We start from the raw sequence: 20,005 nt of genomic DNA, 5'->3' as shown, positions 1-20,005 counted from the left end.
GGGGTTGGTCTAAGATTGCTAAATTTCTCAGAACTAAACTTTGATGAAATCTTCCTTCAAGGACCCTACACTAAGTGATTAAAAATTTTGCTGTGAATATAAAACGTTACAGAAACAGACACAATTTACAGTACATTGTATATCCGGTTCCTGCGAGGCGGCAGTTTGAATTTTCTGTTAATGAGTTCACAGATCTTACTGAGTCACCTTTTGCTGTGGTTGGTACTTTTAGTGCCAGTGACCAAAATGTGATGCTGAAAAGACTAGTCAAATAATGTAAGTGTTTATAACAAGCCCCTCTTGGTAACTCCTGAGTAATATGGATGTGTAATTTACCCTTTCCTACCCTACCTGGACAGGGATTAAATTAATTTTCAGTCTTTCCAATTCTTATTAAACAGCTTGGTGCTAATGTGTCTGTAGCAAGTTACAGTGGTTAGTCATTTCTCAGCAGAATTCTCCTATTTTAATTGTATTTATAGAATTATTTATAAGGCAAGTAACATTCTTTTTTCCTTCTACAGTAGTAGTAAAGCTTTGGATTTCTTTAAAATTTTTAAAAAAGGAATTAAAAAAAACTGCCTGTGTGCTCAGTATGACAAAAACCATAAAAGTAGTGGGATTTAAGCTGGGGAAATTAAGCTTCTTTTTTATAGCTGCTTTTTTTAAGCTGCTCTTTTATAGCTGCTTTTGCAAGTTCAGGTTTTCTTAAAGTAGAATGGATTTATATAAGATGATCTGTAATTTCCCTCAGCTCTAAGGAACAGAGTCTTAAGGAATGGGAGGAAAGTGAAGAAACTTCTATTAAAGTCTTCGTGTTAAGGTCTTATGTGGGAAGTCCTTTTTCCTAGGCAGATGGAGTAGTAGTACTACAGAATTATTTTTAAAGTGATTGATTTTCTCAGCTTGAATGTTTTTTGGGTTAATTTGTAAAAGCCTCTTACTTACGAGGAGGCTCAGAAAACATACCTTCTTTGGTGGGTAACTGGTCAGAAGAGAGTTGCTGTCCTGTGCGTCCATCTAAAAATGAGTCTACGAACTGGCAGTGATCTTCTCCATGGCCTCTCTGATCACCTATATTATAAAATTTTCCTGAAAAAACAAAAGGATCATGAAGTATTGCTGCCTTTGATATGGGAGGACTCTGAAATCAAATTGTTTCAAATAATCCGTCTTCCTTGTTCTTGTACTTCTCCCCCCTTTCTTTCTAGTTCGAGCCACCAGTGTTCCTTGATTGAACTATGGAATCGTCTCCCAGCTGGCGTCCCTGCTTTCACTCTTGCTTTTCCCTATCTTTCCTCCCCTCCTTCTTTCACAGATTAGTCATCTTTTAAAAACGCAACTCAGACAGTGTTACGCCCCTCCATCAATCTCTCCAGCAGTCTTCTGTTATACTCAGAATAAAACCCGGGGGTCCTTACCTGGTATCCTAGCTCCGCACGATTTCATGCTGCCTGATCATCCCCTTACTAAGCCTCAGCCACACTAGTGGAACCGGCGAGGCATTTTCTGCTGCAGGTCTTTGCATTTCTCTTCCCTCTACCTCTGGTTCTTTATCCCTCGATCTTTGCGTGGTTGGTTCCTTCTCATAGTTTTCTTCTCGGCACAAGTGCTACCTTTTGAGGGGGGGCTTTTCCTAACCAGTCTAACTAAAAGAGCTTTCATTCAGCCATTTTTCCTCCATTTTCATTCCATTCAGCCATTTTCTTTCACCCTTTTTTTTTTCTTCAGAGCACTATATGAAATTCTTATTTACATGTTTGCTTTCTATCTCTCCCCGCTAGATTGTAAGCTACAAAGAGCAGGAACGTGTCTTATTTCCTGCTTTGTCCCCAGCACCTGGAACAATGTCTGAACAAAGCAGATAGTTCTGTTGAATGATTGAGCAAATGTCTACCTTTCTATGTTGGGCCAATCTTATTTAAAATTTTTACTGTATGAATATAGAAGAGAAAATAACCCACTGTCTGGAGCAAAGGGTTATAGCCCTTCTGGCGCAGTGTTTTAATCTTGCTCTTGTCTCTGACAGACTTAAAATCTTAAATACGTCATACTCCTTCCATGATTATTGTTAGATACACTCTTTTTACTACCAGTAGGCTTTTTATCCTGGGTAACAAAATTGAGCTTGGATGTGACTAGTTTTTCTACATTCAAGTTTGCCACGATGGCACTGTTTCAGATTGCATGTTCATTATTTACCTTCTTATAGTATGTCTCAAATCCTAAGATTCCAATAACATCTTGCTCAAAAAGGAAACTTGTATTTACATCACACCTTCGTGTCTGGGACTGTCCATAGAAAAGGCTAAGTTACAGAACGCTGCAAAGCATTTCTTGAAGGATAATCCTCAAAACAGAACTGATGGCCCTGCTTACCTGTGAGGGAGTCACTCAGATAAATCTTGTATCTGAGAGAGTTGCACAGCTGCACCCCTACAAACTTTTTATACCACGTCCTTTTGACATACTGTTTGCCCTTACATTCTGAGTAAGAGTCTGAATTAAAGGGTCTTTCAGTCCAGATGGCATCTCTTCCTGCTGCATAAGGAAAGCACATGGTTTGAGTTTAGTATTTGACTTTCGGTCCTGAAGAGCTGTCTTAAAAGCTTTTAAAAAAGCAGTTTGCCAAGTTCATTGTCAACCTGCTGATAGCTGGTTTTCTCCAGTGCTAAATATTGGAGCCAAAAATATAGGAGTAAACCCCCAATTAAATTTCCATCAATGATGAGGTAAATCTTGGAGCAGTACGTGTCAGAGTTGACTAGCCTCTGCAGTGCTCAATGTAGAACAGCATCCCTTTAGGAGCAAATTTAGGTTTCTTTTTTTTGCAACATATTATACAGTTTAAACAGTTGCTTTAATGTGACTTGTTATTAAAAGTGGAAATGAGGGTCCTGTATCTTGACTTAATTATTAAACAGAAAAGTTGAGCTGGTCTGTTACAAGAATGGAAAGCAGGTTTTAAAATATTCAACTTGTTCCTGAAACAACATAGGCTGTCAGTGTTACTGAATGTTTTAGGTAAGCATTCATACCTGATAGATATTCTAAGAAGACTGAATGGACTAAAGTGAAATCATGACTAAAATTCTACCATGCCCATTTAGTTGAATCACTGTAGGAAAGCGTGTAGTTGTGTTCTCATCCAGGTAGGTACTTACCAGAAACTGGCTCACTCACTCTTGGGTCAGCTAAGGAGAAATAGCAAAGACAAGAGTCAGAGGTTATTAGGTAAGTCCCAGTGTTCCAGTGACATAGAGAAGAAGATGGGTGCTTACAGTTGTTAAGGAATCTTGCAAAATGGTACACTCTTACTAAAGTCCAAATTTGAAAATTGTATATTTTGTTTTGGGAATTGTTCTCTGGTGGAGAATCTCCTCTGCCACGTACTCAGCTGTATCTTTTATATGTGATTTGTGTAGTTAGTAGTCTTCCTTGCTGTTCTAGATTTTACTTCCTTTTTAAAATCTTCCTCTTTTAGTTTCATAAAAAAAACTATTGATAAAATCAGCAAGATGCCATGAACTGCATTTGGTGTAAAAAAAAAAATTATACACTAATGCTGAGAGTACAGATGTATCTCATTAAGGAATTGGAACTTAGGCCAAATTAGAAAATTTCACAGCTGTTCATCATAAAAAACTATCACATGAATTCCCTTTCTGGATACTGTGGCTGAGCGTCTGATGTTTTGATTCTAGGCACAGATTCTAGAGAGGAACATTCATGCACTATTGAGTATAGACTGACTATATGCTTTTTTTCTTTTAAACTGATATGCCTAATGTTTTTCTGACATCAAGATAAATGAGGAAAAACCCAAGGGGTGTTTCTTTAAGGGTACCTTCATCAGTTTGCTTTTTCAAATGGATGGTTTTTGTTTGTTTGTTTGTTTTTTGCGTTACGCGGGCCTCTCACTGTTGTGGCCTCTCCCCTTGCGGAGCGCAGGCTCTGGACGCACAGGCTCAGCGGCCATGGCCCACGGGCCCAGCCGCTCTGCGGCACATGGGATCCTCCTGGACCGGGGCACGAACCCGCGTCCCCTGCATCGGCAGGCGGACTCCCAACCACTGCGCCACCAGGGAAGCCCTGGATGGTTTCTTTAAATCAAATGCTTTACCCAGTGTTGAGCTAGGTTTCAAACAAGCTATGCAAAACATTGTGACCCTTTATATCCTTGTTAGGAATTACTGCTGATGTGATTACCTGATTCAGTACTGAATGCCACTGTGTTGCTGGGTGGGCCTTCACCAAGTGGGTTTTTGGGTTTCACCTGGAACTCGTAGCTGTGAGGGGGGGAAAGAAACAGAAAACAAAAATAATGTTCTTAAGTGGTAGGAAACAAACAATTTTCTTGTCATACCAACATTCTTCCTGATTCTGTTTTGAAATCATGACAGCGAATGGACATATGTTCTAGAAGAAGCTTCAGGAAAGAAAATTTCCTTTAATTCTACTGTTCAAACAGCTTGTCTAATTGTTTTCTAGAAGAAAAAGTTTAAGTTAATAAAAAAGATTGTTGTCTTTTAAAAACTCCAAATTAATAGAAATAGCTGGGCAGGTTGCTAATGGACATACAGGAAAAGAGGTATGTGATGGACCCAGGCTAATTCCAGTAACAAGGAGCCTCAGTTCCCTTCAAATCTTTAGCTACTTCCTGGGAGCGCAGAATAAGTTCCTTTTTATCCCTTATTATCCCAACCCTGGGTATAGCCATAGACCTAGGCAATGTTCTTCATTGTGGGGTTTGAGCTACCCATGTCAGAATCACATGATAGAGCTACACTGGGGAAAGTTTGTTTAAAGTGCAGACTACTTGTTCCATTCTAGCTACTGAATCCCTTTTTGAGGGGTTCCAGAGAGGTATTTATAATAAGTTCCTGAGGTGAATCCTGTGCCCACTGACATTTGAGAACTACTAGATAAGCTATGGGAGCAGATGTACATGAAAATATTTTGTTGCAAGAAGTTCCTGGTTATATCTCCTGGAACTTGGGTCTTCTGTGGATCATAGGAAGCCACAATATATTCCGAGTAGGGGCATGGTAGTGTCAGCTCATGAAGAGTATGGGCACAAAGACACTTTTCTCTCCTTCTATAAACTAGATTCATATGGGCCAGGCCCTTAACCCTTTATGTTAAAAAAACAAAAGACAAAATAAGCCCATATCCCTTGTAGTTATGTTTGACTCTGTCCTTAAGAATTATGCACTAAATTACTATGCAACATTTGACAAATTTCATCCGTAGAATACTCAAGCAGAGCAAACCCTTTTAAGTTCAAACCAGTAAAGCTATTTGCTGTTTGCCTGAAACTAAGGTTCCTTTCAGTAGCAGACTTAGCAGGAAAGTAATTTTGAATGTAAAACCAGCTTGAGTCAGCTGATAGAATTGATTGAGTTTCAAAATTGTGAAAGACTTTTGGGAGATAATTCCTCTTTTTAAAAAGTTTGTAATTGACTAAGAGTGCAGAACACAAAAAATACTTCAGAAAAAAGTGAAAAACAGAAGGATGACAGCTCTTAATTTGGTACAGAGGATACCAAGTGAGCAATAACAGAACTTTCTGGGGCTCAAGGAGTCAGATTTTTGACTATTGAGGTACTGCTGGAATCTATAAGGAAGACAGATTCTAGCATTACAATGTGAACATTTTTTGAGTGCTTACTATGTACCAGATGCCACATATGAAAAGTAATACAAACCCCAAGAGATAAGTATTTTCCTATTTTTCAGTTAAGAGCAATGACGCTTTTAACCATTGTACTCTTATCGTCTTTGCTTTTCCAAACTTCCAAACTTTGTGATATGGGGATTAAAACATGCAGGGTTTTCATTTATTTTAAAAACTTCTTTTAACATCCTTATTGGAGTATAATTGCTTTACAATGTTGTGTTAGTTTGTGCTTTATAACAAAGTGAAACAGCTATACACGTACATATATCCCCATATCTCCTCCCTCTTGCGTCTCCCTTCCACCCTCCCTATCCCACCCCTCTAGGTGGTCACAAAGCACCGAGCTGATCTCCCTGTGCTATGTGGCTGCTTCCCACTAGCTATCTTTTTTTTTTTTTTTGAGGTACGCGGGCCTTTCACTGTTGTGGCCTCTCCCGTCGTGGAGCACAGGCTCCGGACGCGCAGGCTCAGCGGCCATGGCTCACGGGCCCAGCCACTCCGCAGCATGTGGAATCTTCCCGGACCGGGGCACGAACCCACGTCCCCTGCATCGGCAGGCGGACTCTCAACCACTGCGCCACCAGGGAAGCCCTAGCTATCTGTTTTAAATTTGGTAGTGTATATATGTCCATGCCACTCTCGCACTTCGTGCCAGCTTACCCTTTCCTCTCCCCATGTCCTCAAGTCCATTCTCTAGTAGGTCTGCGTCTTTATTCCTGTCCTGCCCCTAAGTGCTTCAGAACCTTTTTTTTTTTAAGATTCCATATATATGTGTTAGCATATGGTATTTGTTTTTCTTTTTCTGAGTTACTTCACTCTGTATGACAGACTAGGTCCATCCACCTCACTACAAATAACTCAATTTCGTTTCTTTTTAGGGCTCAGTAATATTCCATTGTATATATGTGCCATATCTTCTTTATCCATTCATATGTCGATGGACACTTAGGTTGCTTCCGTGTCCTGGCTATTGTAAATAATGCTGCAATGAACATTGTGGTACATGACTTTTTGAATTATGGTTTTCTCAGGGTATATGCCCAGTAGTGGGACTGTTGGGTCATATGGTAGTTCTATTTTTAGTTTTTTAAGGAACCTCCATACTGTTCTCCATAGTGGCTGTATCAATTTACATTCCCATTAACAGTGCAAGAGAGTTTCTTTTTCTGCATACCCTCTCCAGCATTTATTGTTTGTAGATTTTTTTAAATTAGTAAATTAATTTATTTATTTTTGGCTGTGTTGGGTCTTCGTTTCTGTGCCAGGGCCTTCTCTAGTTGCGGCGAGTGGGGGCCACTCTTCATCGTGGTGTGCCGGCCTCTCACTGTCGCGGCCTCTCTTGTTGCAGAGCACAGGCTCCAGATGCGCAGGCTCAGTAGTTGTGGCTCATGGGTCTAGTTGCTGCGCGGCATGTGGGATCTTTCCAGACCAGGGCTCGAACCCGTGTCCCCTGCATTGGCAGGCAGCTTCTCAACCACTGTGCCACCAGGGAAGCCCTGTTTGTAGATTTTTTGATGATGGCCATTCTGACTGCTGTGAGGTGATACCTCGTAGTTTTGATTTGCATTTCTCCAATGATTAGTGATGTTTAGCATCCTTCCACGTGTTTATTGGCAATCTGTATATCTTCTTTGGAGAAATGTCTATTTAGGTCTTCTGCCCATTTTTGGATTGGGTTGTTTTTTTTTGATATTGGGCTGCATGAGCTGCTTGTAAATTTTAGAGATTAATCCTTTGTCAGTTGCTTCGTTTGCAAATATTTTCTCCCATTCTGAGGGTTGTCTTTTCATCTTGTTTATGGTTTCCTTTGCTGTGCAAAAGCTTTTAAGTTTCACTAGGTCCCATTTTTGTTTTTGTTTCCATTTCTCTAGGAGGTAGGTCAAAAAGGATCTTGCTGTGATTTATGTCATAGAATTCAAACATTCAGGGTTTTTAGAGTGAAAAACTGCACATGAAAGCATTTTGTAAACTAATCAACTGGTAGAAAGTGCCATTATCCTTTGCAATAAGACTGCTGATATAAAGCCACCTATCTCACTCATTTAAATAAATTGCCTATACATGGGGTGCTTTGGCATAGAATATTTTCCACAGATTAAATTCTAGCTCAGAGGCCTGATGAACTTATTAAAAAAAAATGGTGAACTGAAAGTGGAAAAAGAAATCACAGGCACCTGGACTTGGATTTAAGCAGGCAATGCATTCCACATTCCAGGCCATTGCCAAAAAGCTCTGTGCTTTGGCCAAGTCTGATTGCTGAAATTATTTCCATGTCTTTTTATTTCACAGTTATTTACACTTCAGCTATATTTGTAGAATGGCCACAAATATTGATAAGCTACTTTTGGGGATTGTTTTTGGGTTTTTTGGCCACCATTTTATGATACTTGACAAGTTTTGAAGAAATCATTTTAAATTAAGTTTAATTAACTGCATGAGAACTAAAAGGCACATATTTTTGGCTGATTAAACAGAAAATATATAACAGAATATATTTTAAAAGGCAAAAATCTTTCCCAAGAAGCACATTTTATCACAAGATTCATGACACTGTAGGTAGAAGAGAGTAATGTCTCAGAGAAAATATTGATTATACATAGGGAATGAGCATAGGATTTTAGCTGTGCAAAAATCCCATAGAGGAGAAGAAAGTTATTTAAAATAAAAAGTACAGAATAAATAAACCTCCAAATAGGATGTTTGGAAAATAAAGTTAAGGAAATTTTACAAATAATAGAAAAAATGAAAAATGAGAGAAAATATGGAAATGAGCAGATTTTTTCAGGGAATATAAAACTAGTAGGTTCTAGAAGAGAGAGGAGTGGAAAAGGAGGGTAGAAAATTATCCTAGAAAGTTTTTAAGTAATTTCCCAGAATTGAAAAACATGGGTTTCTAGATTTAAAAGTCCTAATATTTGCCCAGCAAGATGAAAAAAGAAAAAAGACTAAAGCAAACAAATTGCAAAATTTCAGAGTACTGGGATAAAGACAAGATCTTAAACGTTTCTGAGAAGAAAATAGGTCCTATTCAAAGGATGCGGAATTAGAATGACGTGACATCTCAGCAGCTCTAGAAGTTAGAAAATAATGGAACAATGCTTTCAAGCGTTCATTTTATCCTACAAGCTATGTTTGGCTAAACAATAGTATCAGAATAAAACATGGATATTTTCAGACACGTAAGAACTCAAAAATACTATCTTCCATAACCTTTCTTCAAGATGTGTTTCTCAAGAAATTCCAGAAAGTGAGTAAACAAGGAAGATATGGGATATAGGAATTAGGGGGATTCAACATAGGAGAGAAGCAAAAGATGATGGTGAGGGCTTCCTGAAGATGTTGCCATAAATAAACACAGGTAACAGATGACTTGAGCACTTGACCATTTGGAGAAACAGTCAGTCTAGACATATGGATTTAATTAACAGAAGAAGTAGCTAAAATAATTGAGAATGAGAGGCAGGACTAAGATGGTAACATAGGAAGCTCCTGAGCTCTCCTCCCCTCACAGACACATTGAATGCACAGCTGCACATAGAGCAATTCCCTCTGAAAGAGATCCAGAAACTAGCTGAGCAACTCCTATGCATTGGGGAAATGAGAGAATACCCCCATCAAAATGGGTAGCAAAGGCTGAGACACACTTGCCATAAATCCCATCCCTGACACAGCACCATATAATCAGGAGGGAACCCCTAACTCCCAACTTCTTCCTGAGCAGCAAAGGGTTTGTAACCCACATCTGCATCCCAGCTTTTAAGACTCTTACCTGAGGGATGGGTCCCCCTAAACACCCAGCTCTGAAAGCCAATTGGGCTTGTGTTTATGAGACCCATAAGGATATAGCAAATCCACTTCACAAGTGCATGAGCACTCACTATGGCAGAGCAAAAGGGCACAATCTCCTATCTCAATATTTCTCTGAAAGGTGTGTGTTTATCTGCCAGTGTTAAAAGCTGCAACCTGAGGGTCAGGATTTTAATTTAGCAAGCTCTGGGGGCTGTGATCCTCCCTGGAGACCAGGAAAGCCACTGGATGCTCTTCCCACCTTCTCTCTCCAGCCTGCTCAAAGTTGCTACTATCTGCCTGGAAGGAGGTTGTAAACATGTCTGTGCCCTAGTTTTTACAGCTTCCATCCAAAGGGATGAGTCCTTGGATCACCTGGCTCTGATAGCCAATGGGTTACTTAGCCATCCATGAGTCCCACAGGACTGTGGCAAAGAAGCAGTTTTTAACTAACTGCCCCCCAGGGCTCAGCACAGAGGAAGCAGGCAAAAATGCCCATCTTCCTATCTCTCCCTGAAAGGGGTTTATATGCATCTTTTAAAAGCTGACACCTGAGGGTGAAGCTTTTAGTTTTAGCACATGTTTAGGGGTTGGCTGTGATCCTCCCCAGCGACAGGGAAGTTGGCATACACCTTCCCTGCCCTCTTCCTTCAGCCTGCTACAACAATAAAACCAAGCCACTAGTATTTCCCTGGAAGGGGCTTGTACAAATGGCTGACACCCCAGCTTTTGCAGCTGCTGCCCAAGGAATAGGTCTCCATATTGCCTGTCTCTGAGAGCCAGTGGGCTTGTGTTCACAAATTCCACAGGACTAGCAAACAAAAAGCAGTTTTTAATAGATGCAGGAGCACACTTCCCTACCCTACCTCCCTGCCCTAACTATATCCTGGGCCCAGCAGGCAAAAACAGCCATCTCCTAGTGTTTCCCTTGAGAAATGGAATATTTCCTGCCATATCAGTAAACAAAGGATGTCACACTCATCAGCAATTGCAGCCCTCCAATGTGAGCCCTGAGGGAACTCAGGAAGGAAAGAATACCTGCCATCTAGCAGCCACCAGACTGCAGCCACTCCCTACAGTGAGCCCTGAGGAAACTCAGGATGTAAAAACACTGGCCCCAGATATCTGGGGTGTATATCAAGGAATGATTTCAGTAAGCCTAGACTCTTGCATCTTCCCATACATAGAAAAGCGCTAAATTCCTTAACTTGGGATATCTGGTTTTCTTTAACAGTAATCTTTTGGTGTTCTGACTACCTCCTCTTTGTTGCAAAACTATCCTGGTTACCCCCTCACCTCTGCAGAGCAGTTCTCCCAGGGTTACTTGAGATGCTGCCTTCCAGGCTTGAAGTCCTAAAAATGCCCACCAAATAAAATATAACTCTCAACTTTTAGGTTGTGAATATTTTTTAAGTCAACACCCTGGAAGCGGCTTAACTACATAATTTCCCACCTGCTGCCTAGGGCCCAGCTTATAATCAGCCTGCATGTAGATGCTGACTGTGTTCCTCCCCTTTGGGACACTCCTGAGTTTTGGCATACCCCCAACTACCAGGAGCCACTAAGAACAAAGAAAGTTGCTTGGACAATCTTAGAGGTTTGGGAAACAAGTACGAGCTCGGGTTGGGCTGATTCAAGAGGTTCATTTCCTACCTGAAACCATTCTATTGAGACTGGGAGAGGTGGCTGTTTTATCTAATGTGCAGAAACCAAACACAGAATCAAGGAAAATGAAGAAACAAGAATATGTTCTAAACAAAAGAATAAGAAAAATCTCTAGAAATAGATCTTAGTGAAATGGACAAGTGATTTACCTGATTAAGAGTTCAAAATAAGTCATTAAGATGCTTACCAAGGTCAGGAGAACAATGCGTAAACAAAGTACAAAGGGATAGAAAATATAAAAAAGTGCCAAACCAGAAAACACCAGAGTTAAGAATATAATAGTTGACCTGAAAACTTCATTAGAGGAGTTCAACAGCAGACTAGATGAGTGGAAGAAAGGGTCAGTGGATGCAAAGATGGGGCAGTGAAATTCATCCAATCAGAGGAGCAATGAAAAAGATAGCTTAAGAGATGTATGGGACACCATCAAATGGATCAACATATGCATTATATGAGTCCCAGAACGGGGAGAGGGAAAGAAAGGGGGCAGAAAGCTTATTCAAAGAAATAACAGCTGAAAACTTTCCTAACCAGGGTAAAGAAACAGACATCCAGATACAGGAAGGCCAGAGAGTTCCAAATGGAATCCAAAGAGGTCCACACCATGAGACCCACATTAACTTTAAGAGATCCACATTAATGATAATTAAATTGTCAAAAGTTAAAGACAAGGAAAGAATCTTAAAAGCAGCAGGGGAAAAGCAACTTGTTGTGTACAAGGGAGCTCCCATAGCAATATCAGCAGATTTTTCAGCAGAAACTTTCAAGCCAGAAGGGACCAGCAGATATATTCAAAGTGCTGAAATTTAAAAAAAAGAAAAAATTCTCAGCAAAGTTGCTCTTCAGAATTGAAGGCGAGATAAAGAGTTTCCCAGACAAACAAAAGCTGAAAGAGTTCATCACCACTACATCAGCCTTACAAGAAATGTTAGTTCTTCAAACAGAAACAAAAGGATGCTAATTAGTAACAGGAAAACATGAAAGTATAAAACTCAATGGTAAAAGTAAATACACAATTAACATTCGGAATACTCTAATGTTGAAACTGTGATGGGTAAATCACTTCTAACTCTGAGAGTTAAAAGACAAAAATATTACAATAACTAACTATAATAATTTGTTAATGGATATACAGTGTAAAAATGTAAATTGTGGCATAAAAACAAAATGGAGAGAAGAGTGTAAAAAAGTAGAGCTTTTGTGTGTTTGAAGTTGGCATCAACTTAAAATAGACTTATATGACGTTTTATGTAAACCTCATGGTAACTACAAAGTAATAACCAATGATCGATATACACACACAAAAAAGAGAAGAGAATCACAGCATAACACTACAGAAATTCATCAAATCATGAAGAGAGGAAGAAAGGAACAAAGGAACTATAAAACAACCAGAAAATAGTGAACAAAATAGCAATAGTAAGTCCATATCTATCAATAATTATTTTAAATGTAAATGGACCAAACTCTAATTAAAAGACATATAGTGGCTGAATGGATTAAGAAACCAAGACCCATCTAATTCTCCTAAAAGAGACTGACTTCAGCTTTAAGGACACACATAGACTGAAAGAGAAGGGATGGAAAAGATATTCCATGCAAATGGAAACCAAAAGACAGCAGGGCTACCTACATTTATATAAGACAAAATAGACTTTAAGCCAAAGATTGTGATAGGACACAAAAAGGTCATTATATAATGATAAAGGGGTCAGTTCATCAAGAGGATATAACATCTGTAAACATGTACACAACATAGGAGGACCTTAGTATATAAAGCAAATATTAACAGATCTGCAGAAGAAATAGCACTACAGTAATAGCAGGGAACTTCAATGCCATGCTTTCAACAATGTATATATAGAACATCCATACAGAAAATTAATAAGGAGACACTGGACTTAACATAATGTTAAAGCAGATGGACCTAAAGGACATATAAAGAACATTCCATCCAACAGCAACAGAATACACTTTCTTCTGAAGAGCACATGAAACTTTCTTCAGGATAAGTCATCTGTTAGGCTGCAAAACAAGCCTTAATAAATTTAAGAAAACGGAAATCATATAAAGTGTATTTTCTAACCACAATGGTAAGAAAATAGAAATCAGTTAAAAGAAGAAATTGGAAATTTCACAAATATGTGGAGGTTAAACAACAAACATGCTACTGAACAACGAATGGGTCAAAGAAAAAAAATCAAGAGTAATCAAAATAGATCTTGAGCCAAAGGAAAATGGAAAGACAACATACCAAAATTTTGGAATGCCTCAAAAGCAATTCCAAGAGGGAAATTTATAGAAATAAATGCCTACATTAAGAAAAAAAGAAAGATATCAAATAAGCAACCTAATTTTACACCTCAAGGAATAAGAAAAAGAAGAAAAAACTAAGCCCAAAGTTAGTAGAAGGAAGGAAATAACAAAGATCAGAGCAGAAGTAAAAGAAATAGGGACCAAAAAACAATACGAAAGATCAACAAAACTAAGAGCTGGTTTTTCATAAAGATAAATAAAACTGACAAACCTTTAGCTACAATAACTAAGAAAAAGAGCTCAAATAAAATTAGAAAATCAGAAATAAAAGGAGACATTACAACTGGTGCTACAGAAATACAAGGGATCATAAGAGACTACTATGAACAATTATACACCAACAGATTGGATAACCTAGAAGAAATGTATAAATTCTTAGAAACATACAACCTACCAAGACTAAATCATGAAGAAATAGATAATTTGAATAGACTAATTACTAGGAAGGAGATTGGGTCAGTAATCAAAAACTTCCCAACAAACAAAAGCCCAGGACCAGATGGTTTTACCAGTGAAATCTAGCAAACATTTAAAGAAGAATTAACACCAATCCTTCTCAAAGTCTTCCTATAAATTGAAGGGGAGGGGGGAACTCCCAAACTCATTTTCTGAGGCCAGCATTACCCTGATACCAAAGCCAGACAAGGACACTACAAGAAAAGAAAATTATAATCCAATATTCCTGATGAAACATAGATGCAAAAATCCTCAACAAAATATTAGCAAACTGAGTTCAACAATACATTAGAAGGATCATAAACCATGATCAAGTGGGATTCATTCCAAGAATGCAAAGATGGTTCAACAGCCACAAATCAATCAATGTGATATACATATTAACAAAATGAGGAATAAAAATCTATATAACCTATATGAACTCAATAGATTCAGAAAAAGCATTTGACAAAATTCAACATTCTTTCTTGATAAAAACTCAACACACTTGGTACAGAGGAAATGCACCTCAACATAATAAAGGCTTACATGACAAGCCCATTGAGCTAACATCATATTCAATGATGAAATGCTGGAAGCTTTTCCTCTAAGATCAGGAATAAGACAAGAATGCCCACTCTCACCACTTTTATTCAACATAGCACTGGAAGCTATTAGTCAAGAGAAGGAAATTAAAAGACACCCAGATTGGAAAGGAAGAAGTAGAACTTCTATTTGCAGATGATGACATGACATTATATATAGAAAACCCTAAACACTCCACCAAAAAGCTGCTCGAACTAATACATTTGGTAAAGTTGCAGGATACAATATTAATATATAGAAATCTGTTGGTTTTCTATATACTGAAAACAAACTATCAGAAAGAGAAATTAAGCAAACATTTTCATTTACAATAGCCTCAAAATTTACAATAGCCTCAAAAATAATAAAATACTTAGGAATAATTTTAAGGAGATGAAAGATCTGTACACTGAAACCTTTAAGACATGGATGAAAGAAATTGAAGAAACACAAATAAAATGAAAGATATTCCACATTCATGGATTGAAAGGATTAATATTGTTAAACTGTTAGTACTACCCCAAGTGATCTACAGTTTCAATGCAATCCATATCAAAATTCCAATGGCATTTTTCACAGAAATAGAAAAAACATTTCTAAGACTCATATGGAATCACAAAAGACCCTGAGTAGGCAAAGCTGGAGGCCTCACATGTCCTGATTTCAAACTATATTACAAAGCAATAGTAATCAAAACAGTATGGCATGGGCATAAATAAAGACATAGATCAATGGAACAGAACAGATAGCCCATACATAAACCTACATATATATGGTCAATTAATTTATGACAAAGGAGCCAAGGATTCACAATGGGGAAAGGCTAGTCCCTTGAATAAATGGTGTTGGGAAAACTGGATAGCCTCATGCAAAAGAATGAAACTGGACCCCTATTGTATACCATAAATAAAAATCAACTCAAAATGGTTCAAACATTGAACATGAAACCTGAAATCATAAAACTCCTCAAAGAAAAAGTAGGTGGTAAGCTCCTTGATATCAGTCTTGGCAATAATTTTTGGATCTGACTCCAAAAGCAAAGGCAACAAAAGCAAAAATAAATAAGTGGGACTACATCAAAGTGAAAATCTTCTGCACAGCAGAGGGAAAGATCAGCAAAATGAAAAGACAACCTATAGAATGGGAGAAAATATTTGCAAATCATATATCTGATAAGTGGTTAATATCCAAAATATATAAGGAACTCACACAACTCAATAGCAAAAAAGCAAATAACCCAATTAAGAAATGGGTAAAGGACCTGAAAAGACACTTTTCAAAAGAAGACATACAAATAGCCAATAGGTACATGAAAGAATGCTCAACATCATTAATCATCAGAGAAATGGAAATCAAAACCCCAATGAGATATTACCTCACACCTGTTAGGATGTCTATTATCTATAAGACGAGAGAGCAAATGCTGGTGAGGATGTGGAGTAAAGGAACCCTTGTGCACTGCTGGTAGGAATGTAAGCTGGCACAGTCACTCCGGGGAACAGTATGGAGGTTCCTCAGGAAATTAAAACTAGAACTACCATATGATCCAGTAATCCCACCTCTGGGTGTATATCCAAGGAAATGAAATCATTATCTTGAAAAGATATCTGTACTCCTATGTTCATAGCAGCATTATTCACTCTAGGCAAGGTATGGAAACAAGTGTCCATTGACAGAAGAATCGATAAAGAAATTATGATGTGTATACACACACACACACACAAACACACATACAGTTGACCCTTGAACAATGTGGGGGGTTACAGGTGCCAACCCCCCAAGCAGGTGAAAATCTGAGTATTGCTATCTCTGCCTCAAAAATGGAGGAATTGATAAATGACTCACCCAAGGGCAAGAAGCTGAAATAGTTTGGATAGAATCAGGACTCAAACCCTAATTCTTTTGATTCTGCATATTATGATCTCTAATCAAACACAAACTTTAGTTAAAGATCTGTAAAATGAAAATACACGTACTGTATTTATTGAAAAAAATCCACATGTAAGTGGACCCATGCAGTTAGCAAACCTATGTTGTTCAAGGGTCAACTGTATGTATGTATGTGTATACACACACACACAAAATGGAGTGTTATTCAGCCTTAAAAATGAAGTAAATCCTGTCATTTGCGATAACATGAATGAAACTGGAGGGCATTATGCTAAGTGAAATAAGCCAGGCAGAGAAAGACAAATAGTTCATGGTATCACTTATATGTGGATCTTTAAAAAAAAAACTGTCAAACTCATAGAAACGGAGAGAGTAGAAAAGTGACTGCAAGGGCTGGGGTAAATAGACGTTGGTAAAAGAGTACCAACTTCAGTTGTAAGATGAATAGGATCTGAGGAACTAATGAATAACATGGTGACTATAGTTGAAACACTGTACTGTATAATTGAAATTTGCCAAGAGATTATAATTTAAATGTTCTCACCAATTAAAGAATAGTACATATATGATGTAATAGATATATTAATTAATTCAGGGGGAATCCTTTCATAATGTATATGTATATCAAGTCATGTACGCTTTAAGTATCTTATAATTTTTTTCATCAATTATATCTTAATAAAGCTGAAAAAAAGAACAAAATTATTGAAAATTGTTGCTTCTGACAAATGGAATTTAGGAATAGGAACGAACTGCTTTGTAGTATTTGAGCTTTAAAACCATGTACATGTTCTTCTGATAAAAATGAAAATTAAATTTAAAAAGCTATTTCTAAGACCTACTTCATCAAAATGAATATCTAAGTGGAGTACAGTCCAGGTGACAGCTGCAGTCAAGCCTTTGGGCCTTGTAGAGGACAAGCCAAATGAATCACACCCCTGGCAGAAGCCATGCCTGGTTTTGCCCAGATAGGTATGGATCCAAACAAAAACAATTTTCCCAGCTGCCCTATCAGAAGGCAGCATGGCTCTGTGGTTAAGGCCATGGGTTTTGGAGCCAGAAAGAGTTGGGTTCACAGCTGCACTCATGTGTAACTTTAAGGTAAGTAACTTAAGCTCTCTGAGCCTCAATTTCCTCAAGTATAAAGATGAGGATAATAATGGTATTTATGAGGTTACTATTAATTATAGTAATTATAACCTCATAGGGGTATTAAAGTATCTGTGAGTTTCTTATGAGGATTAAATGAGATGATACATGTAAAAGCAAGGTACCAGGCACATAGTAAGTCATTATAAATATTCTCTAGTATTCTATCTCTAAAGAATTTTTTTAAAGGTGCTTCTATTCTTGGGGAATTTGACACACACTGCCATAGAACTCTCAAGGCAGAACTGTTCTATGTCCACATACTTGCTTTGTGTTTGTAAAGGTTATAAGAAGGGCATCTGTGGTTCACGGGCAAAACTGACAGAGACAGGGAAGCTCCAACCTGTGGGATCTAGCCTGAGGTAAACCTCCAGGTCTGGTTAGGGCAGACACTTCTCCCTGCCTCCCCTTCCTTTGCTCCTCTCTATAACGATTTTCCTCTATTTTTACCCATAACATACAGCTGAAGTATAGTTTTCATTACTTGATAAACTTAACAAAAGCTCATAAACCTCAAGCAACCACTTTTTATATAGAAAGGTCCCCCCGTAGCTCTTTGTTGGTTTGAATTTTGTTAGCTGATTGGCCCCTAGTGTCATCTTGAAATATTTGGGCCCCATTCAGGTTGGGTTTCAGTCAGAGGGAAAGAAAGGGAAGAGGGGAAAAGGAAAAAAAAAAAAAAGTAAGGAGCAGTGGAATAGGGAAATCAAATCAGCCAGTTCTCCAAGGACACTGCAGGGTTATAGAAAGCATTTCTGGATACCTGCCATGTGCAGGCATTGTGCTGGCCTGGGAATACAGATGAGAAGCAAAGGGCAGAGCTGCAGAGATACTTCGAGGACAAAATAAGCCTAAATCGGACAGAAGGGAGAGGAGCAGGGCATCAGCAGGCATCAGGGATCATTAATTAGCTGCCCAGTAGGTCCTTAGGGACATTTCTTTTCTCTCCCATTTCTGTGGGGGGGACACACAAATTCCAGATCTGGGCTGCACTCTAATTCTGTAGTGTTGCTATGAGTATCTTGCACCCCCTCCCTAGATACTGAGGAGTTCAAAGTGAAAAGTAATAAAAAGCAGCCGCATAGCACAGGGAGATCAGCTCGGTGCTCTGTGACCACCTAGAGGGGTGGGATACGGAGGGTGGGAGGGAGATGCAAGAGGGAGGGGTTATGGGGACATATGTATACATAGAGCTGATTCACTTTGTTATACAGCAGAAGCTAACACAACAATGTAAAGCAATTATGCTCCAATAAAGATGTTTAAAAAAAAGAATATGGCGATATGAAAAGAAGAATTGCTCTTTTTAGGGACTAGTGGAGTTCCGCGCTCTTAGCTGTTCTTTTGCCTGATGAAAAGTTGCAAACCTGGGCAATCAACTCAATTTCTTCCTTCTTTAATGAGGAAGCAATTATTCTTCTGCTGCTCAGACCTACAATAAAACTAAATAAAATGCCCAATGCTCTGGCAGCTTATTTTGTTCCTTTCTACAAAGCTTATGAGAAGAGATATTGAAAGTTAATACAGACTGCAGAGACCAGAATTTCACAAAAACCATATAAATAAGGGCATAATGGCCATTCCACATACCTGGTTTGCTCAATCAGATTTATAGTATACAAGAAGTTGCTGCCTCTATTCCAATTTATTTTTAGTGCCAAGGTTTTATTAAGTCAAACAACATAAACCAACGGTCCCAAACTATCTTTGCTGTCAGCTACAGGAAACTTTGGTAGGTTTTAGTCTTAGAGGAAGAACTGTTCTCCAGAATCCTCCCAAGCCACAGACGACAGTAGAAGTACTTGAGCAGGCTAAGTAAACTTGATTTATCTTAATTCTCAGACAGAGTGCCTTTTCCATAGGAAATCGCTAGACCACATGTACGTCTAGCACACAAAGTGGATTCTTCAGTTTTTTAGCCAAGCAAGGAGACACATGGTCTCATATGAAGGGAAGTCTGATATACAGGGCTTTTTAAGTGGACAGTGATTGTGTGTAAGTCCATATTCCCCAACTAGTTCATCAGGATGAATCCTGCCCATCAATGTATTAGCAAAATGTGTGCTAAAAATAATTCGTCTGAAAACAAATCACAGACCACAGACATCGATTCAAAGCAAAAATGGTTCATCAGGACAATTCTACTTGCTGTAAGATGGACCTAGGTTTTGGTTTTATTTTCAGTTCCAGTTTTTCCACTGATTCTGTGCATGGCTTCAGATAGCATAAGATTACATCATTTTAGAGCTGGGACAGATTTCAAGATCAATTAGTCCACACTTTGTGTCCTTTTAAGCAGTGGTGCAACACTTAATTTTTTAAGCCATATACTTTATCATTGCTTCCATTCACGGAACTAAATATAATCATAGTGGTCTGTGCAAACAAAGTAGTTGGCTCCGGACAGGAGAGGCTCTTCTTAATATTTTTCTTTTAGTTCAACAAGAGCCACACAATGAGGTTTCATGGGGAAAAAAAATAAGGAAAATAAATATTGGA

The 20,005-nt window shown here is 38.4% G+C and overlaps 1 protein-coding gene across 12 annotated transcripts in view; it reads right to left on the bottom strand.

The window, feature by feature from the left end:
• The window catches only part of ABI3BP (ABI family member 3 binding protein), a 252,995-nt gene that overhangs the window by 1,705 nt on the left and 231,285 nt on the right, over positions 1 to 20,005 (bottom strand). For all 12 annotated transcript variants that reach the window (XM_082624917.1, XM_082624921.1, XM_082624922.1 and 9 more), the window contains 4 exons: positions 4,210 to 4,289; positions 3,165 to 3,194; positions 2,380 to 2,541; positions 970 to 1,092 (listed from right to left, as the gene is read on the bottom strand). In XM_082624917.1, the coding sequence (XP_082481043.1) occupies positions 970 to 1,092; positions 2,380 to 2,541; positions 3,165 to 3,194; positions 4,210 to 4,289 (395 nt within the window). The remainder of the gene's footprint in view (positions 1 to 969; positions 1,093 to 2,379; positions 2,542 to 3,164; positions 3,195 to 4,209; positions 4,290 to 20,005) is intronic.

This window comes from Mesoplodon mirus (genome assembly GCF_964341445.2).
Source record: "Mesoplodon mirus genome assembly, chromosome: 6".
Taxonomy (NCBI): Eukaryota; Metazoa; Chordata; class Mammalia; order Artiodactyla; family Ziphiidae; genus Mesoplodon; species Mesoplodon mirus.
This window is presented reverse-complemented; position numbering and strand designations above follow the sequence as displayed.